Here is a 22,500-nt window from a genome sequence, read left to right on the forward strand (position 1 = left end):
TATATACGTCTGTACGTATATGTAGATCTTCTTGAATATTAAACTAAATTCGTTTGAAAAACATTATCAAAATTATTTAGCATATCTATTAAATTGATACTATCGAAAATGATTTCTCCCACCCACCCACCCTTTTTTTTTCTTTTATTTATTATTTTTTTTTATTTTTTATTTTCTTCGTTAATAATAATCAACGAGAGAAAAAAGAAAGATTTTTGACGGATTCTTGATCGGTTGGCTTTGCTTGGACTTAAGTACGATAGATCGTAGCTCGAGAATTATTTCGAGCAAGCACAGCTTTCATCACGTCCGATATTGCTTCGTCAGATTAGACTAATTCGAGTTAGAGAAGGATATAAAGGTTGAACGGACGTAGGTGATGATATTTGAAGTTAGCTTTATTCTTCGTTATAAAAATTGTAATCTTGTTTTGTCCTCTTTTCTTTTTCCCTTTTTTTTCTTTTTCTTTTTTTTGAGGATTACTTCGATTTTCTTTCAATGCGTTGATTATCTTTCATGTGAGATTAATCGCTGACAGGCATTCGATTTTGCGCACTTAGATTATAAGACGTTCGTACGGTGTATTTTAAATAATTACGCAACAGTTAAATGATTATTAATTGAAGATAGAATCTACTTTATAATTTTATAATTTTTTTGTTGTTGTTCTCCTCTTTGCCTTTTTGTTTTCCTTTTTTTTTTTTTCTCATTTTTTTTTTCTTCGTCTCTTAGAATAATATATCGCATTCTCTTATCGCGTTATGTAAAAATAAAAAAAGAAAAAAAAAACAAAGAAAAAATAAAGAAGGAAAAAATGATCTCTCGACGTCTTGGAAAGTATTTCCTTTTCTCTTTTTATTTGAGTACAATCGGTATAACGAATTACGACTTACATTTTAACTTCTTATGTTCTTTCGATAAGCTCGAGAGTTCGCGCGTGGTTTAAAATATATCTATATCTCTCGTTGACGATAATACGTCAAGGTATATTTCTATATTACATACAATTTTTGTTTTCTTTTTCTTTTTTTTGTATATATATATATATATATATATATATATATATATATAAACTTTGATATTTTAATAACGGTTAATGAACAAATGGAATGAAAAAAAAAAAGCAAGAAACAAAAAAGAATAAACTTTGACATCCTAATGATGGTTAATAACCAAGTGCAGTAAAAAAAGTCAAGAAAAAGAATAAACTTTGACATTCTAATGATAGTTAATAAACAAGTGCAATAAAAAAAAAAAACCGAATATCTTCGTACCGTGTTATATTCGTTTTATCGTTTCATTTTACAAATAACGTACCGTTCTTCGCATGACTAATTTATTTAGAAAAATCGTTGCATATGCAACGTATTAATAAATATCAATTATTATCATTATCATTATTATCATTATTATTATTATTATTATTATTATTATTATTATTATTATTATTATTATTATTATTATTATTATTATTATTATTATCATTATTATCATTGTAATTACGAAATGAACAATATTAAATGGTCTGTCTACGGTAACCGTATACATCAATATCGAATGTAACGTGAAATGATAAAAGTATCTCGCGATATAATAAATAAATAATAAATAGAAGAGGCTTGTTGGTAAAAAGGAAAAAAAGAAACTTTTTCGTTAAGATTAAAAGAGTTGAAAAAAGAGAAATGAAAAAAAAAAGAAAAAGAAGGAGGAGAAGAAGAAGAAGAAGAAGGAATACGACGTTATCCCTGTTCTTTCACGTTGTATAAAATTCTATAAGAGACGAGATTAATTTTTCTTAGACTTCAGAGATCTATCTTTTTTCTTTCTCTCTCTCTCTCTCTTTCTCTCTCTCTTTTTTTTCTTTTTCATTTGTTAAAAATAATATATAAAATTAATGAGTACGACGATGTTGTTAGTTAATTTTTCAAAGCTAATCGATTATATTTTTTTCGTCGTTCAGTTTCGTACCTAGAGGAAGCTTCGTTCTCGTTGAATCTCGAAAGAAGAACTTTGAAGCAACCCCCGCAAGTTGTGAGGCCGTTCGTCGGCGAGCAACACCCCCTACTCGCAGGGAGTCTAACAAACGACGTGGCGTGTCCCACGCTCGTAAATCATCTTTTCCTCGTCCTATCGTCGGAGATCTCGTGCGTTGTCAGCGTGCATGTGCACGGTCACCGACGCGCGCGTCTCGCTCGCGTTTCTTCCGTCGCATTACTTCCGCTTCTCTTTCTCTCTTTCTCTCTTTCTCTTTGTCGTTCTTTTTCTCTCTTTCTTCTCACGGTAAATCTCTGATTTCTGTTGTTCCTCATTTCTTCTCTCTTTTCTCGTTCTTTCTTTCTTTCTTTCTTTTTTTTCTTTTTTTTTTTTAATTTTTTTTCCCTTTTATTTTTTTTTATTATTATTATTATTATTATTATTATTATTATTATTTTCGTTACTATTAATACCCATTGTATTTCTTACAATTTTAGAAGATTGATCGCGATCATCTGTTCGAACATGACGCATCGAAGGGCTCGTTAACCCTCTGTAATTTCTTTTTCTTTTTTTTTATCGTCGTTTTTGTTTTGTGTCGTTTTCTTGTTTTTCTTTTTCTTTTTCTTTTCTTTTCTTTTCTTTTTTTTTTTCATTTAATTTTATTTCGTGAAGAAGAAAATTATATAACGCGAAATTAATGATGTTATATAATGTATGCGGTATGTGATTTGATTAGAAAAATTCCGAAATACATCAGCGATATGTTTAATGACTTATTCTTCGCAAATATTAAACTTCAAATATTGAACTAACAATTAATGTTTCGAAATAATGAAATGATATTTAAGAAAAGAAAAAAAAAAAGAAAAAGGAAATAAAGATACACAGGTGAGTTAAAAGCGTGTGATAATATTTTTCTAAATTTCAAAGAAATTGTTTTAAGCTTGACGATCCCTTAAAAATTTCTTTATTGAATAAAACTTTATTTATTTATTTATTTAATTGTACGTTCGACGTTACTACGTACGAAAAAGAAGACGAAAGAATTATTCGACCTTAGTTTACGATCGCTAATTGCAAATTATCAATTTTAATTGAACCTTCGTAGAGTATAAATTTAAAATCGAGTATTAAATATTTGATTGAAATTCGTGGATGCAGTCCCCCCCCCCAAAAAAAAAGAAAAAAGAAAAAAAGAAATGCAATCGAAAAGAATTTCTTTGGATTTTCCTTTGATCGATAAGAAATTCGGTACAGCGTGGAAAAAGATCGTTATTAAAGCGATGAATTTGAAGTTTTGGAATCGCGTCGTTTAAGATCAGGTTGGGCTAAGCTCGGAAGAAGCTTACAGAGCAATCGGATAGAGAACGCGCAACATCAGCGGCAAATTCGTGCGTTGCCGGCCAACGCCGAGAGCGCGCAGTATGCTTCAGCTTTCGATCGAACGAGCCTTGCGTGGAAAGTCTTCTTGGAGAAACTTTTTCTAATACAAAATATATGATTTCTCTTCCAGAACTTTTCTTTTTATTATTATTATTATTATTATTATTATTATTATTATTATTATTATTATTATTATAATTATTATTATTAAATGGTCACAAAATTGATATTAAAACGAGGAGAAAAAAAAAAAGAAACAAAAAATATCTTCCTCCATTACTATTTCTACGTGAGACGAATTTGTAATAAAAATAATAAAAATAAAAAAAAAATAAAATAATAATAATAATAATAATAATAATAATAAAGAGAGGGGTTAGAAAAAAGAAAGAAAAATCGAATTGTGTTTAAATAATGAATTCTTTAAACAATCCCATGCGTTTTAATTTAATTTCGTAAATAGATGTCGATCTTAATTATTACATCGAAGTAATAGGAGCATTAAAATAAAGTGCATTTTCTAGAACTAATACCTACCGAATACGACGATCTTGGTACGTGCCGGATTACGTCGATTTTGTAGACGCCCCTTTAGACGCGTTCCTTCTACTACGTTCTTCGTCTACGTGGCACGAAAGTCCGTGAAAAATAATTTAAAAATTTTCTCCGGCGACGACGACGACGACAACGACGACTGCAACGACGACGACGACGACGACGACGACGACGACGACGACGACGACGACGACGACGACGACGACGACGACGACGACGACGACGACGACGACGACGAAGCAGAGCGAGCGACATCGATCGATCGCTCGCTCTCTCTGGTCCGTTTGGCTCGGCCCGTTGTTACGAAGGGATGTCTGTTGGAGGAAGATCGCTCTCGTTTGTCGAGAACACGTCCTAAGAGGAACGTTCTTCACACTGTAGTTGATAATATTTGAAAAAAAAAAAATCTCTCCGTTGTCTTATTTCTTTATTATATATATATTCTTTATTATATATATATATATACTTGTTTTTTTTTATTTATCTTTATTTCTTCTTTTTCTTTATTTTTCTTGTCTTTTTTTTTAATTATTAATTTTTTTCTTCAAGACTTACGATTAAGACTTACAGTACCTTTTCTTTTTCTATTTCTCCATTTCGATCGTTTTGAGATAAATTACTTTTAACGATTAATTACTTTTTAATTATTTATTGTAGATATATAACGTTTTCTTGTAGTTGTTATCGTTCGTTATTCACTATTCACTAGTAGAATTTTTCATTCATTTCTTTTTTTTTTTTTTTTTCCATTTAAATTTAAATTTCATTGCCAGTCAATCGAGCCGGTTATTATCGAAATGGTCTAATAAGTCATTTGACGTATTAAACGGCATATTTTGTTTCACGCATTGTTCTTAAAATCGTTCGAATTACGTCAGAGTATTATTATTATTCTCTGGATATAAATATGCATAGATATTTCTTTTCCGTTTCTCGTTATAGAAAAATAATTTTTAAATAATTCCAACTCCGATAAACGAAATATCTCGAAACGAAGAATATATTACTTGGACCACTTTCATAATTACCAGCTGCCGGTCATTATGAAAGTCAATTCACGTAGAAAAGTGGACAGTGTTTTAGGACGCGTTGCGCAATTGACGATGCGCACGGATCTATCAACGTTTGTTAAAACGACAGTTTTTGTCGTGCCACCACTTATCACTCTTCGACAAGACCTTTTTTCGAGGATCTATTGGTACAAACTAGTACGATTAAAATAAAAAAAAAAAAAAAAAAAAAAAACAGAAAACAGGAAATAATGAAACTAAACAAAATTTTTGTATGTTCAAATCTCTAATGACATACGATTTTATTTATATAATATATATAATATATAAATAAATTTTTATATATTGTATATAACAATATATACATATATATATATTTTTGTATATTGTATATAATACATATATACATATATATATATATATATATATATATATATATATATAGAGTATAAAAATAAGAAAAAAAGGAGAAAGAAAAAGTTGTTATTATAAAAGAAAAAGAAGAATTCATTAGATTCGCACTCTCGTCACTCAGAAAAGACAAGCTCTTCTCGGACAGTTCCCTCACGTCGATAGCAATCCGAACGAAATTTCCACGTGCTTTCTCTTCGTTACTTTCTCGAATCGTTCCTCTCGAACGCACCGCCGGCGGCTTCTCTGCTGCTGCTTCTGCTGCTTCTGCTGCTGCTGCTGCTGCTGCTTCTGCTGCTGCTGCTGCCGCACACTCGTCGTACCTTTCTACCTAGCATAAACGCGTTACCGCGTTTCTATTTATCCTCTTTCGATCGTACGTCTCGAATTCGAGCTCTCTCGCTTGGATTTTCGAGTCGTGTGTCGAAGTGTTAAGTGTTCGAGACAAAAAGTAGTTGATTGACAAGTGAGATCGTTTAAAAAGAAGAAAAAGAAAATGACAGATAAAACGAATATCGAAAACCTCTAAAATTTATTAAAGACCATTTCAATCGTGTCCTCTCTTTGTTAGATCGGTCTACTTATTAAGATATATGTAATCTACTTATTACTTACCACATTATTATCACGGACATTATCGTTGCTAATTTGTATTTTATATGCTAATTACGAATAACCTTTTCAATTTAATACAAGATAATAATTTTAATAATAGTAATAAGAGTAAAATAAGAATAATACATTATTAATAGTAAGAGAGAATAATCTGAGTAGTAGATATACGTATATACATAATATGCGTAATAAAATGTCATTAATCCTAAGAACAATACGAATGCGCAAATAATAACAATAATAATGACAACGATAATAATATTATATTATACTCATTATTATCATCATCATCATCATCATCATCATCATCATCATCATCATCATCATCATCATCATCATCATCATTATCATTATCATTATCATTATCAATCTTACTTTGGGAGATCAGAATCGATGCGATTTCATCATCTGTAAACGATTGTCCTAAAATGCAGGAAGCCATTTTCGGTATGATGAAGAGAACCGACCATCTCGTGACGTAATTACCGGGTTCGTCTTTGTCCGGAGAATACGCGCGAATTTGCACGCAACGTGACCACGATGAAGTTCGAACTATACGCAAGTCCTACGGACGAGTACGGACGAGTACGCGCGAGTACGCTTGCGGTACTGAGTTGCACGCTGGCCTAAGGTCCCTCTGTCTCTTTCTCTCTCTCTCTCTCTCTCCCTTTCTCACTCTCACTCTCTCTATCTCTCTCGTATACGTTAGCCAGTGTTGGTTTCTCTACGTGCTTCGCCGGCAAACGCGAAGCCTCTGCCTCTTTGAATTCCAACCCTTCCTATTACTACTCCTGTTCGATGAAAAGTAGTACTCCTTTGAAAGATTTCTCCATTTTCACGAATTTGATTTCTTTCTTTCTTTTCTCTCTCTCTTTTTTTTTTCTTTTTCTTTTTCCCTCTTTATAAGTCTCGACAATAAAAAAAAGGAAAGAGAGAGAAAGAGAGAGAGATGAAAAATACAACTATACCTCCTCTTCGAGAAAATATATATTCGATATCACGCATGGGAACGTTCAAAAAATTCTTCTTTATTATACAAATGATAAAGTACAGGAATTAATGGAAAGAAAGATGGTAGTCTAGTTAGATGTAAAAATTGAAAGAGAAGGAAAAAGAGGGAGAGAGAGAGAGAGAGAGAGGAGAGAGAAAAGTAAAGGAAAAAGAGGACAGTAGAAAACGGGACAAGTTTCTCGGAAGGTTGAGAACCGCTATGGGAGCCTGGGTAATAAAATGAGGGCCCCTGCTCTCCCCTGGGGGTGGGGCCCCCTCGATAACCCATATTGTACCCCCTGCTCCCCCTTAGCTTGGCCCCTCTCGCCGCCGCCCCTGGCCGTATATACTCCGATCGGCCGGGAGAGTTTTGTCCGACGTTCCACGGCCAGAGAGAAATCTCCAATGGTCTATCTCCGATCGAATCCTTCATTCGAAAATTTTCAAAAATGATGGCTCATCTCCGACGAATTTTCCCGATTTTTTCATATAGTTAAACCAACGAATTTCAATGATCTTCTACGTCCGAACGATTTTTCCCGTAAAATCGAGAGGCGGAGCGCGCGGACAATACTTTACCCGCGACGTATATACACGATCATATACCACCCCTAGTCTCCCCACACCCCCCTAACAACAGTGGGGTGGTACAGTCTCGGCGAAAAGTCGACGGCAACCCTAGCCACTGTACAGACCGAGCAGAAGAGCTTTCCCGGTTGAAGAGAATGAGAATGAGAATGAGAATGAGAATGAGAAAGAGAAAAAGAGAAAGAAAGAGAGAGAGAAAAAGAGAAAGATAGATAAAGAAAGAGAGAGAGGGAAAGAGAGAGAGAGAGAAAGGGAAGGAAATGTTCGAAGAAATGAATGGCTGAAAAAAATGCTGCCCAAAGAGGGCAAGGGTGGATGCGAATATTGGATAGATATTAAAGAAGGAAGGGGCCCTAAGAACGAGAATGGCTAAGGAAGAAAAAAGAGAAAAAAAAAAAGAAAAAAAGAATCGTTTCGAGTATCTTCACTCGTGATACATACATATACATACATACATACATACATACATACATACATACATATATATATATATATATATATATATATATATATATATATATACGTGCATCATGCGTACGTGCACGCGTTACGTACGTACGTACATACGTACATCGTGTTTATATCAAGGGGTTGCAATAGTTTTGTCTTATTTCGAATTTCGAAAGAGAGAAGGAAGAGAAAAAAGAGAGGGAGAGAGAGGGAGAAGAGGGAGAGAAAGAGAAAGAGAGAGAGAGAGAGAGAGAGAGAGAGAGAGATGGAAAAAGGGGTGGGTTGTACGGTGGAAGCGAATCGATGAAAAGAAATGTATTCGTCGCGAGTGGCAGCTTTAAGATAGGGTGGTCTACGTCGAAGGCGTCCGTTCGAGGGGTACCTATGTACCTGGTAACACTGGAATTATACCGGATTCTTTCAGTCTCGACGGAATGCCGGAATCAGACTGGAATTCGGAGAGTCGATGCCGGACATTTTTTTCCGCGCTCTTTGGTCGTCGGCGTACAAGCGTTCGAAACAGAGAGAGAAAGAGAAAGAGAAAGAGACAGAAAAAAAAGAGAAAGAGAGAGAGAGAGAGAGAGAAAGAGAAAGAGAAAGAGAAGGATACAGCAGCAACGAATGGTCGGATAGAGATTGGTGCTAGAAAGAGAGAGAGAGGGAGTGGTATGTGCGCGCGCGCACACGCTTATTACGACGCAACGACGGGCCGATTTTTTTCCACCGGAGGCCACCTCGATCTCTCGACAAATTGAATTCGACCACCATCTCCCTCAACTCACCCTCTCCTATAGCTACTCTCTTCTCTCTCTCTCTTTCTCTCTCTCTCTCTCTCTCTCTCTCTCTCGTTCGCTCTCTTTCTCTTACTTTCTCTCTCTCTCTTTCTCGTGTTGGCTAATAAGAGCCCGGAACTTGAATTTTTCGTTGCTTTGTCGGGAAATCATAAAAATTAGCAGGCCCGTTCGGGCGCGGATTTATCGTCGGTATAACGGTCCGGAACCTTTGCCCAGTACCTCCTCTTTAATTGCTACCGTGCGCAACGTGTCGCTGGTTTATTCTTTTTTTTCTTTTTTCTATCCTTTTTTCTTTTTTCGCTTGTATCCTTTTTTTTCTCCTCTTTTTTTAGTTAGTTTTTTTGTTAGCCTTTTTTTCGTTTTCTCTCTCTCTCTCTCTCTCTCTTCTTTGTCATCGTTATTTCTACAAGAAAAAGGAAAATAATGGGACGTCGGGTGGGGGGTGGAGCGAGGAGTGGGTGGGTGGCGGTGGTGAGGACAAAAAAAAATGACTGCATCGTCTCGTTGGATTTATTTATTACTAGATTTTTTAGGTTTATATTCTCATACGTTATAAATTCTTATTTATGGTTTGCGTTACTAGACCTGAAAAAGTTTTACCTAGATAAAATTAATATTCGATTTTATAATGCACGGGAAATATTACCGACGAACAGAATAGAGAAAAAGAGAGAGAGAAAATGAGAGAGAGAGAGAGAGAGAGAGAGAGAGAGAGAGAGAGAACGCAATAAAATCCAGGGAACAAATCAAGGCACACGTTGCTAGAAGCGAAGTCGAAAATGTATCGATCGCCGGTTCCGAAACATCGTTGCGGTTGGTAGACACGAATATACGTAGAACATATGTATGTGTGTAGAAATTTAATGTCCGATCGAGGCAAGAATAGTCTGTTACATGCTTCATCCACGTTGGCCGAGTTACCTCGAAAATGTCAAAAATGATCAAACGAACGAGGCATATACTTACTACGTATCGATAGAGAGAGAGAAAGAGAGAGATAGAGTCCCTCAAGTGCGACCTTGGAGAAAATCCTAGAAAAGAAAGAAAATAAAACAAAACAAAAAAAAAACAAACAAACAAACAGACAGAAAAAAATTGGATACCTACGAATTTCCATAAGAGGACATCTATATATTTTTTTTTTCGCGTGCCCTAAGCCATTTGTGACTCGCGATGTTACTTCAACGTCGCTTATTTGTCGAGCATAATCTCGTTCACTTTGTCCGTTTCAATAAGCATTCCAAAGCTCATCCTCGGTCTTTCTTTCTCTCTCTCTCTCTCTCTCTCTCTCTCTCTCTCTCTCTCTTTCTTTTTCTTTTTCTTTCATTTTCTTGGACTCCGTAAAGGACTCGCGACGCGTTTGCCAGAAATATCAATTTGTGCTGGAGTGGCAACAGTTTGCTTGATTTGGCACGGGCCGGCGGCTTACGTCCGAAATAAATCTTCATGTTCGCGCGAGTACACACGTACTGACACGTAGACACGTAGACACACACACACACACACACACACACATATATATATATATACACCCGCGCATATGACGCGGGATGGACGGCGAAACGGAAAAGCGATTGTCCTCTCTCGAATTTGACACTACTCGTTCTATCTTTTTCCCTTGTTCGTCTGTCTTTCGAGAAAAGTATCCCTTTCTCTTTTCGCGAATCAAAGTCATACGTTTTTCATACATACACACACACATATATATATATGTGTATGTATGTATGTATGTATGTATGTATGTATGTAAGTATGTGCGTAAGTACGTACGTATGCATGTAAAAGAAAATGAGAAAGAGCTAACTCCCAGGTTCATTTCTTGATATAAAAATCGTAATAAAATTAGGAAATAAATGAAACGTGTCAAAACTGATATAGATAGACGTGCTAGTGTAACAGTAGTTGGAGTTCGGTGAAACAAGTTTGCTGCTTGCCGGTGGATCGATCGGTTGCGATATCTTTCGTAATTTCGAGCTTCACGGATCCAGCATCGTGTCGTATCTTCTTCCTTCCGCCTCGTCTCTGGGCTTCGCCGTGCTGCTAGTTGCCCGGGCAACGACGTTCTTGCTAAAATTTCCACCCTCGCGTTCTCTCTCTCTCTCTCTCTCTCTCTTTCTCTTTCTCTCTCTTTCTCTCTCTTTCTCTCTCTCTCTCTCTCTCTCTTTCTGCTTGCAGAAAGCAAGAGAAACGGGATAGAAGGAATCGAGCACGTTCGAAACGCGTGATTCGCGATAAAAAGACGAAAGTCCGTGTTTCGATCCAGAACGGAGAATGATCCACCAAGTGAGAGGAGTCTCGTTTCTTCTTCGTGAATCTCAACCTCGTTCGTGGTGAAAACACGGCTTGGTACGGTGTAGACCCAGGAAGATAAAGCTTTACTCGATAACGTCACGGAAAAAGACGTCCCACGCGTGGAAAAATAATAATAAGAGGGTGGGGACAAGCGAGATGTATAATTGAATGAAAGCACAGTGAACAGAGCCCTTTCTTTTGCTAAAGAAAAAAAGAGAAAGAGAGAGAGAGAGAGAGAGAGAGAGAGAGAGACAAAAAGCAAGAAAGAGAGAGAGAGAGAGAGAGAAAGAAATAGAGAGGGAGAAAGAGGAAAAGGGAGACAGAGAGACAGAGAGACAGAGAGACGGAGACAGAGACAGAGAGATAAAGAGTGAGAAAGGAATGGGTGGGGGTGGGAGGACGAAATGCTATAATTTCAAGCCAGACAGTCATGCGTTATTCAGCGCCGCGTACAGACGTTCCCCACTACCCTGTCTCCACCTTCTTATCGTCCTTCGTTCGACCCTCTCTTCTCTTCAATCCCATTCCTCTGTCCCTTTTCCACGCTTCGTTCTTCTGTCTTCCTTCCTTCACTTTTTCTTCCCCATTTTTCTCTTATTTCCTTTTTCTTTCCTTTCTTCTTTCCCTCCTCCCTCTCTTCCCACTTCGTTTTCTCTTTTTGCATATATATATATATATTTTTTTACCCTCTTTCCTCTTTTTCTTCTCTCTTTTTGGATTTTGTTTTTGTTTTGCTTCCGTTTTGCTTTTTTTTTTCTTTTTTCCTTTTTCTTTTCTTTTTTTTCACGGCTTGCGAATCAACCCCCACGGGAAAAATCGTCACGATATTATTGTCATCGCCGAGCTGTAAACGAACCTGTCCGACCTTTTCTTCCTTTTCCCTTTTCCTCCCTTCGCTTTCTCCTTATTATTTTTCTTATTCTTGTTACATGTTAAAAAGGTTCCTTCATCTTGGTTGTTATTATTGTTATTGTTATTATTATTATTATTATTATTATTATTATTATTATTATTATCGTTGTTGTTGTTGTCCTTGTTTCAGGATAGTGACAATCTATGGTGGGACTCGTTCGCGACAGAATTCTTCGAGGACGATGCCACACTCACCCTAACCTTCTGTCTGGAGGATGGACCGAAAAGATACAGTTAGTATAATTGAACATTTAAACGTCAATAAAAAACACACACACACACAGATACAAAACAAACAGGCCTGTTACATTCATTCGTTTCCATTTTTTCATCGATGATCAAATCACATAGAATCGTAAGTCGTACGAGAAACTTAAATCGTAATCTTAAATAATACTATGTCGCGTAATACGAAATATTAAATAAATACGTCGTCGGATTTCATATAGGACAATCATTAAAAGTTCATACATTCATTGGTCTCGTTGACAAACGTGTTCAAGATGAATGGAAAGATGAATGGTACCGTTTGTCGAGTCGTATATTTATTTTAAATAATAACTCGCCACTGCGGAGCAATTTTATAGTAGGTGCCTTTTAATGTTTTCCCTTGTGTTTGCTCGCGTTCTCTCTCTCTCTCTCTCTCTCTCTCTCTCTCTCTCTCTCTCTCTCTCTCAGTAGACGTTCTACTGCAGGAGGATGTATGGCGACAAGGTGATTACACGTTGCTCGCCGCTATCGTCCAAGCTCGCGCGAACGACAGGAGGAGGTACCACCTGCCTCGATGCGAATTATCTCTCACCGAAAGATCAACTTGGCGTTTGTCGTGGACCTTAAATCTCTTCTTTCTCTCTCTCTCTCTCTCTCTCTCTCTCTCTCTCTCTCTCTCTCTCTCTCTCTCTCTCTCTCTCTCTTTCTTATCGCGTACACGCAAACATATACATGTACAATCACATATCAAGCAGTTCGGCCCGTTGCTTTCTACGAGATGATCGGCTAACAGCACGCTTATCCTTTCAGCGATAGGAAGGACGCTAATACCTAGGTACTTCCGTTCGATATTCGAAGGTGGAGTGACGGAACTTTACTACAACATGAAGCACCCGAAGGAGTCGTTTCACAACACTAGTATAACGCTAGACTGTGATCACTGCGTCATGGTCACGCATCACGGCAAGCCAATGTTTACGAAGGTGAGTTTTGTCTGATCTCTCTCTCTCTCTCTCTTTCTTTCTATCTCTCTGTATGTCTGTCTGTCTATCTCTCTTTCTTTATTCTTACGATTGCCTAAAATCCGAAGAGAAATCGGTTAGGCAAACGGTATCGTTTAAACGAGCATGAAACTAATTTAGTCGATGTTTCCGTTTTAGGTGTGTACAGAGGGTAGGTTAATATTGGAGTTCACCTTTGACGACCTCATGAGGATAAAGTCGTGGCACATGTCGGTGAGAACGCATCGAGAGTTGGTACCAAGGTCGGTTGTAGGCATGCAGCAAGATCCTACGGTACTAGAGCAGCTCAGTAAGAACATCACCAGACAGGGTATCACTAATTCTACTCTGAATTATCTCAGGGTAAGTTTTCTAACGTAATAACTTTTATAGAATGATTGATAATCGAAAGAGATAGTAATATCACCAAAGAGGAATGGATTTCGTTTGCGAAAGTCTCTCTCTCTCTCTCTCTCTCTCTCTCTCTCTCTCTCTCTTTCTCTTTCGTTGTATATATCCGGGTTACGAGATATATGTATGATATATCTACCTTCTTCTTTACTCGTACGGAAGCGCTTTCACCGTAAAACGAACGTACGCGCGCGCACACACACACATACTTACGTATATACGTATCCGAACGTATTCGTTTCTCGTTCGTTTGAAAGTCCTCTTTGGTGTTGTTCGCATCTCTAAGAATGTAAACTATTAATTACTGTTAAATAAGTTCGTTCGTTGTATTAAATGTCTATTTTTTTTCTTTTTTTTTCTTGCTTTCTTTTTATACAGTTATGCGTTATTTTGGAGCCAATGCAGGAATTAATGTCGAGGCACAAGGCGTACGCGTTATCACCGAGAGATTGCCTGAAGACGACCTTGTTCCAGAAATGGCAGAGGATGGTTGCCCCGCCGGGTAAGAGAGGTAGACGAACAGTTGCTTTACATGAGAAGCACCAGCCAGTGGAGCCCGAACAAACGGATCAGTCTAAAACGAGATTAATTTGTATTTATCAATTCTAATGATTTATTATATTTTCTCGATGCTTCTTTCCAAGGACGTATCGTCGACTTTTCCCGTTTACTTGGTTATTCCAAATATACCATCCGTTGCCTTACAAGGAATATATATATATATATATATATATATATATATATATTCGTTTCGATTTTGATCTTCCTCGACACCTTATCTACTCACTTTCATCTGGACATTTCCTATTTCCCTGACAATCGGCCATTCCAACCAAGGTCGATGTAACCGTGGAAGTAAGCAGGCGGTTTCGCGCGCGAACAATTCTATATCTAGCGTGTTTCTCTGTAAAGATCGTAAGAAGGAGTATGTATATACGTATATTTATATATATATATATATATATATATATATATATAAATATATAATATATATATACGTAGATTGCTTGAGAAAGAGTGTATCGTCTGTCGATCGATGCATGGCGTGCTTGTATGTGTAAGAGACCTTTGATTACGAAAAGAAAGGTCCACAGCTGGGTAGCGAACTTGGTTTTATCAGTGTGTTCCGTACGTGGCCCTTAGAGTGCTACATCGGGCTAACGACGAAACGTTGAGTCGTGATATTCATTCGTTGTTAATCTTTTCTTTTTTAGAATCACAGAGGCCAGCGAGTAAAAGAAGAAAGCGAAAGGGCAGTACCTCCGGGCCGGGAAACAACGCTCCTCCTGCACCTAGTAAAAAGAGGTCACCGGGGCCGAATTTTTCTCTAGCGTCGCAGGCAAGTGTACGCACTTGACAACGAATCGTCGGATTTCGTTGAATCCAGACGAAGTGTCTGAATTTGCAAAGTTATCCAATCCTTTTTTGTACGTAGGACGTGATGGTCGTGGGTGAGCCATCTTTGATGGGCGGCGAGTTCGGCGACGAAGACGAACGGTTGATCACGAGGCTGGAGAACACGCAGTACGATGCGGCGAATAGTCTAGACCCACACAGTCACGACACGACGGGTGGCCCGCCTCCGCATCCTCATCAATTCCATTCGGAGCCAACACCGGGTAACTCTTGGCCACCAGACCGTGGCCCTGGTCCCGGACCTCCGCAAGGTGGACCCGGTAGTCAGGTAATATCCTCTATTAAACTTTAAAAAGAAAGAATCGAATATTCGGTATCTACAGAGAACCGTCTTCTTAACTCCGATTTAGAGATGCTAAAGAGCGGCTGCCCGCGCTCCTATAGGCGAGAGGCGGTCGAAGAACACGTCAGAAAACCGTGAGGTTTGTAGAGGAACGGAAGTTATAACGGAGCATCTGGTGTGCGACGTGTTACAGGGCGTCCAGGGTACGCAGGGAGGCGGATCTTCGGGTGTCGCGGGTTCGCAGGATGGCAGTCAACAGCAGCAAGACAAGAAGAGCCCCGCGGTGAGCCAGTGAGGCCAGGAGTCCCCGCGCCCTCCCACCAGAGGGCGACGGGGGCGCAAGCCCAAAAACGTGGCTCCCTAGCGGGGCGAGAATCCGAACCTCCCCACCGGCTATCTTGGCACGTCCGGTTGCGGCTCGGGCTGTACGCCTGGCTGCGCTACCGGCTGCACGTCTGGCTGCACGTCTGGCTCTTCTTCGGCCGGCAGGTTGTCGCACGTTGGCGTACCCTTCGGCAGCGTTCCATTCTCCTGTCAGGCAACTGGCATACCACCGAGCCATCATCATCCGGAGCATCAGCAGCACCATCATCCCCATCATCCGCGTTTGGGCCACGTAGCCGCGGCAGCCAGTGCTGCCGCTGCTGCAGCCGCCTCTATGGGGATGGAATCTTCCGATTTGGTTGCGGTGGCTCATTACCAGGCCCAACAACTTCAGCGACAATTGTTGGCCGAGCAGTCGGCTCCGGGCACTATGCTGCCACCGTCTGCTCAGTCTACTGGTGGAGGCTTGACGCAGCCGCTACAGCAGGGACAGCAAACTCAACAATCCCAGAGCCAGGACCCGCTGCAGAGCTTGGTGCAGCAGTTGCTCTGTCTGCAGCAGATCGAGTATTTCCTCGCACAGCGCGGTCACAAGTGATATACGCCTGCATACATATATACATATATGCGCGTTTAATATATATATGTATGTATGTGTCTATACGTTAAGCGTTTATCTGCGGTGTCTCTTCTACTCCTCCTCCTTCTCCATCGTCGTCGTCGTTGTTCGACTCTCGCACGCGTTAGCTCGTCTCGATAATGGCGAGAGAACTCTTATGCGCGTCCGACGAGAAAAATCTGTATGATTGTTTGTAGCATGTGTGTTGGTGATGATGATTATAACGATGATTATAACGATGATTATAACGATGATGATGATGATAATGATGATGATTATGATTATGATGATGATGATTATGATGATGATCATGATGATGATGATCGTGGTGATGATGATGATGATAATGATTATGATGATGATAATGATTATGATGATGATGATGATGATGGTGTTGTTGATGATGATGATGATAATGATGATAATGATTATGATAATGATAATGATGATGATGATGATGATAATGATGATGATGGTGCGTTGCACGCGAGTGAGAAAGACGGAGAGAGTAAAGCTCCGCGCGTCGACAAAACCGCAGATATTCATCCGAATCTTCTCTTTCTTCGATCGTGAACCGCGTCTCTTCTCTTGCTGCGGCAGCCAACGATGCTCCTGTTCGTTCGAATTTCTTTTTTCTCTCTCCTTGTATTTTGGTTTCGAAGGAAAAAAAAAAAAAGCAAAGAAAAAATGAAAGAACTTATTTCCATCCCTCGATCGGCGGGGAGGTAACACACGGTGTTCTCGGTGATCCGCGACCTAAGGAAATCCAAGAGAAAAAGAAAGATAAAGAAGGAACCGGGTGTGCCAGAAAGAAAGATGGCTACCTTTTTTCAACGCGGATCGATGTGCGACGTTCTTTGGGACACCGTGCAAGCGCGTGTGTGTTGCTAGTTAAACGTTGAACGAGCCTCGCAATTTTTCTCGCGAGAGACTCGTCGATTTAGCGTGTGATAAAATAAAGAAAAAAAAAAAAACAAAAACAATAACTATAACGTTGTTACGTGAACACGAAGAAGAAGAAGAAGAAGAAAAAGAAAAAGAAAAAGAAGAAGAAGAAGAAGAAGAAAAAGAAGAGGAAGAAAAGGAACGAAGAAGATAATGTCGAATAAAAATGAGCTAAGAAGATTGGGAAAACGTATGTGTGTGCGTGCGCGCGCGCGTGTGTGTGTACGTGTGTTTGTCTGCGTGCGTGTGTGTGTGTGTGCGTGCGTGCGCGTGGTGGGTATGTGTGGGTGTTGTTCTTTTTTTTCTCTTTTTTTTTCTTTTTTTTTTCTCTCTTTTTTTTTTTATCGAGAGGAGGGTAGACGGGGTTTAAACTGGGCGGGGTCTGAGCAAAGTCCTGATGGAAGATAAAGAGAAAGATATGTAGAATGGAAAATTGGGGGTAATATGAAAAAAGTGAAAATATATATAATACAAAACGCGCCACGCGCGACAGAGACGATAAGGCCGCTCTGATCGCGAGCTGTGAATGAATCTCTATCCGTCAACAGTATTGATATAATTAAAAATAGAGTAAATGAATATAAAAAAAAAAAACGTTATTGTAAGAGATAAAAATATAGCGTAAGTACGTAATTGTGCAAGCGTATGCGAGTTTACGAGAACGAGCGTGCGAGAGAGGAAAGGAGAGATTGATTGATTGATTGATTGATTGATTGATTGATTGATTGATTGATTGATTGATTGAGTTTTGTGTGATCGTTTTGACAAATGTTTGTAAGAGTATGGATAATGTTTAGAAAAAAAGGAAAGAGAGCGACAGAGAGAGAGAGAGAGAGAGAGAAAGAGAGGGAGAGAATCATCGTCGACTGAAGAAATTTTTTAAGCGTGGAGCCCGGTCGAACACCAACGCACAGACCCTAACTGTCCCGTGGGCTCTTTGTAGAGTTTTATTCTTTATTTTATCATCGTTATTTAATTAACCGTGCGCGCGCGAGCGACAGAAAGGGAAAAAAATTACGAGAAAAGAAAGAGAGTGTGTGTGTGTGTGTGATGTGTCTTGTGTACGAACGAAAGAATGAAAGAGAAAAGAGAGAGAGACAGAGAGAGAGAGAAACAGAAAGCATTTTGCATGCTAAAAGTTAAGAGAAAAACCTCCATCCAAAGGTTCATCCGATATTAAGATGTAACATAATTGTAAAGTTTATAGACCTTTTTTTTCTTCTTTTTTCTTCGATATATATATATATTTTTTTTTCTTCGTTTGATAAGAATGATATGGAACGATCAATGTCGAAAAAACAGAGCTACAAAAGAGCCTTCAATTTTCATAAGATTTATTATGAGAATCATAATTCTTTCTTTCTTGTATTTTCTTTTCCTTTATTTTCTTTTATTTGAATAACGCAGTCAGGAACCTACACATTCAATCATGTTTTATAATAAGAGAATTAGTACGATGGGATGTAGTATGATGGAATTTGTAGACAATATCGTATTTTATTACGGTTTTCTCGTCGAAAAAAAAAAAGGAAATATGTGAAAGAAAGATGGACGATAACTTTTAACAATAAGACGGGGTACCATAGTGAATCGACTTGTTTTTTTAGATATTCAATCACGTATGTATGTATGTATGTATGTATATATGTATGCTTGTACGTACGTATGTATGTATGTATGTATGTATGGTTGTATGGTTGTATGTATGTACGTACGTATGCATTTGATATTGATGCACACACACACCCCCATGAACGCGCGCGAGAATACTTAAACGAGCCTCCGCCCTCGCCCTCCCTTACTCCCACACCCCATAATACACATATACACACGCACGCACACATACATATTACGCAAATCATTATTGCATGAAGTTCCTTGCGCGTTATATCGTATACGTTCCTCGTTATATTTGTTCCTATTTTTGTACTACTATTCGTGATTTCTTGCGTTCCCTTTCCCTGATATTGGAGCTCTTTTCTCGTAGAGCTGGGGACGATTATGGAAAAAGCAAAAACATCGACGACCTCGAAAGAGAGAGAGAGAGAGAGAGAGAGAGAGAGAGAGAGAGAGAGAGAGAAAGAGAGAGAGATCGTAATTTTAAATATCGATTCGTCTACCACTTGCTCTGATCTTTTTAATGTGCTTTTACGAAAAAAATTTATATATATATATATGTATACATACACTTATATATATACGTATATATATTTATACATGCGGACGTTGTACATATCTGGCTTACGTCTTGACGCGCGTTCTTTTATTTTTATCGTCTAATTTTTTTGTTTCAATTTTCTTTTTCTTTTCTTTTTTTTTTTTTAATATAAAATTCGTTTGAAAAAAAGTCGCCTCGTCCTCAAGTTTCCTTCTCCCTTTAACTAACTTTTCTTCTCTTTGCCGAACTGATCATTAAACAATTTTCAATAAGGGAAGAAAGATGTAAAAAGACAAAATAAAAAAGAAATAAATAAGGAGCATATGGAAAAACTTGTACTTTTGATGATGGTTAAAATAGAAAAATTTCTTCGACGCATTTGTTTCACATTCGATCGCGCCATCGTCAATCGTCTATAACTAACGTTTTATTTCTCGTTTGTGTTACTGCGTTCTTTCTCCGTTCTTTCGTTTTACGCTTATTCGAAATTCCCTCTTCTTCGTGCGTGAAACATCTATGACGTTGACATCAACTATTTCTGTAGAGAGAAATATTGAAATTTTGAGAAATTCTATTTACGTAATCGCTTACTTGGTTGAGATTTCTAATGTATTTTATATTGTTATCAAGTAAAATGAATACTAAAGAAAATATAACGAAATAAATGAAAAATAAAGGACAAGGAAGAAGAGGTCAAGCGACATGCTAATTCTTCGTCATGGTGATCGTAATAGCGCATTAAACGAACGGAGAGAGTGACAGAGAGAGAGAGAGAGAGAGAGAGAGAGAGAGAGAGAAAATGAGTGAGTGAGTGAGTGAATGAGTGAGTGAGTGGGTGAGTTTGATCCCGCCTACAAAACGATATACCTATGTATATCTGTGAGTATGTATGTTTGTATGTATGTATGTATATATGTATGTGTGATATGTATGTATGTATGTATGAATGAATGTATACGTATGTATGTATATATGTATGTATGTATGTATGTATATATTCGAATCGAACGACTCTGGAGAGCCGAGCTGCCGATAGGTCAAAGTTCGTCCTGCTCGTTTAGACTTGACACGATTGGTAGAGTGGGGGTGGGTGCTTGGGGTGGGGATGAAACGTCGGCGTTTCATCACGTCCATGAACTTTGCGCTTTCGGCCGAGGGAACTTTTTTCTTATTTTTATTATTATTTCTTCTTTTTTTTCTTTTTTTTTCTTCTTTTTTCCTCTCTCTTCCTCTCCCTCTCTCTCACTGTCTCTCTCTGTCTCTCTCTTTATTCCTTCCTTTACAGTGATTCTACAATTTTACAGAAATCGTGCGATAGAGAGAGAGGGAGAGAGAGAGAGAGAAAGAGGTAACGAAAGAATATGTGAGTGAAAGAGAAAGAAAGAAAGAAAAAGAATAGGATTTTAAATATGTACAAAACACGTACGTACACGCATACACCTACACATACAAAATACTTGCCCCACATTCACATTTTTACCGGTTACGTTACAATATTGCGTTTCGATTGCGGTACGGCTAGTTTTCGTTTTCTTTTTCATGGGAAAAAAAGGAAAGAAAAAGAGAGAAAGAGAGAGAGAGAGAAATAAAGAAGGAGAGAGGTGATAAGACATGTATATTACAGATGATATATATATATATACATATAAAAAGTACATACACACATATATACACGTACATAAAAACGAAGGCACCTGGTATCATCCGAAACAATGTCGTCGTTAGTTGTGTTCAACAATTTTGTGAAACAATATTTTCCCTCGCATCAATGATGATACACATACCACACATGTACACATACGAGAAAATACGCATTGTCAATATGTCGTTTTTTAATTATTATGTATAAAGAAGGATATAGGACGCGAGCCAATGTAACTTATATCGTAGCACAGTGAACATTACAGACATATTACTAACACGGACAGTTGTACACTATGTATGTAAGAAAAAAAGAGAGAGAGAGAGAGAAAGAGAAAAAGAGAGAATCAGAATGAGAAAACGAGAGAGAGAAAGAGAGACACACGCACGATACATATTCGCGTACAATGAAAAGGCGCGCGTGCGGGCTCACGCTTATACACACGTACACATCCCGGAATCATGCGATAAATCATGAATTAATTAGATAAACCAGATGCGATGCCGGTATAGTCTCACAGTTTGATTGTGTATGAGATATAGGAAAGGAGGGTATATTGTATATATGCATATATATATATATGTATGTATATATGTATATATACATAAATATATATATATATATATGGGCATGTGTGTGTATATATATATAAAATATACAAATATATATGTATACACATGTATGTATGTACATATATATATACGTATATGTATATATATGTGTATGTATGTGTATATATATATATATATAGTGTTTGCCTCTTAGCAAGAGAATGTGACAGCACGTATTATGCGTGTGCGTATGCGTGTGTGGTGTGTTTGTGTACGTACGCGTAAGAGAACGAGAGAGAAAGAGAGAAAGAAAGAGAGAGAGAGAGAGAGCGAGAGAGAGAGAGGGAGAGAGGGTGGGTGAGAATACGTGAACGATTTCGACACGAGCATGCGGTGGGTTCTAGTATAAATGATCTATTGACAAATGTTGTATATTATTACGAATTATAATGACACTATTATAATTAATTAATTAATTATTATACCCTAATAATGTGAATTGAATTTAAACGACAGAAAAATACATGAAATTACGATGTAATAGGAAGAAAATTTTAATTGTCAGTGAGAAAGTCAGGGAGGGAGAGCCGGAGCTGTTGTTCGACGTGACAGCCTAAGTCGAGAATCGAGAGAGAGTGAGAGAGAGAGAGAGAGAGAGAGAAAGAGAGCATGAACGTGTGAGTGAGATACAGAAAGAGAGAAAGTATGATAGAGTGAGAAAAAGAAAGAGAGAGAGAGAGAGATTGAGAGAGAGAGAGAGAGAAAGAGAGCGTGGATCACGACTATAGCTGAGAATCAAGTGAAAGTATCGATCATAGTGCTGACAGTTCATCGAAGATGGATGCTGGACTCGCATTTATCTGCATGGGACCGAGTTTCATACGTGGAAAGTTTCACGAGGGAAATAATATGGCCGCCATCCTTCTCTACATTTGCGTTACGTAATTAGAGAAAAAAGAAAGA

At 38.1% G+C, this 22,500-nt stretch overlaps 2 protein-coding genes across 7 annotated transcripts in view; both read left to right on the forward strand.

The window, feature by feature from the left end:
- The window catches only part of LOC127065426 (LIM domain-binding protein 2), a 123,225-nt gene extending 107,561 nt beyond the window's left edge, over window positions 1-15,664 (forward strand). For 4 of the 6 annotated variants that reach the window (XM_050997749.1, XM_050997750.1, XM_050997745.1 and 1 more), the window contains 7 exons: window positions 12,108-12,210; window positions 12,998-13,170; window positions 13,348-13,551; window positions 13,978-14,110; window positions 14,814-14,938; window positions 15,035-15,283; window positions 15,492-15,664. In XM_050997749.1, coding sequence (XP_050853706.1) covers window positions 12,108-12,210; window positions 12,998-13,170; window positions 13,348-13,551; window positions 13,978-14,110; window positions 14,814-14,938; window positions 15,035-15,283; window positions 15,492-15,593 — 1,089 coding nt within the window. In that variant the 3' untranslated portion in view covers window positions 15,594-15,664. Of the gene's footprint in view, window positions 1-12,107; window positions 12,211-12,997; window positions 13,171-13,347; window positions 13,552-13,977; window positions 14,111-14,813; window positions 14,939-15,034; window positions 15,284-15,365 lie in introns of all 6 variants that reach the window. The other 2 variants (XM_050997748.1, XM_050997746.1) reach the window with 2 other exon arrangements.
- The window catches only part of LOC127065267 (ecdysone-induced protein 74EF-like), a gene marked incomplete at its 5' end in the record, with an annotated part of 8,639 nt that continues 1,801 nt past the window's right edge, over window positions 15,663-22,500 (forward strand). The window contains one exon of the mRNA XM_050997361.1: window positions 15,663-22,500. This exon is cut by the window's right edge and continues 1,801 nt beyond it. Within this exon, the coding sequence (XP_050853318.1) occupies window positions 15,663-16,220 (558 nt within the window).

This window comes from Vespula vulgaris, chromosome 7, assembly GCF_905475345.1.
Source record: "Vespula vulgaris chromosome 7, iyVesVulg1.1, whole genome shotgun sequence".
Taxonomy (NCBI): domain Eukaryota; kingdom Metazoa; phylum Arthropoda; class Insecta; order Hymenoptera; family Vespidae; genus Vespula; species Vespula vulgaris.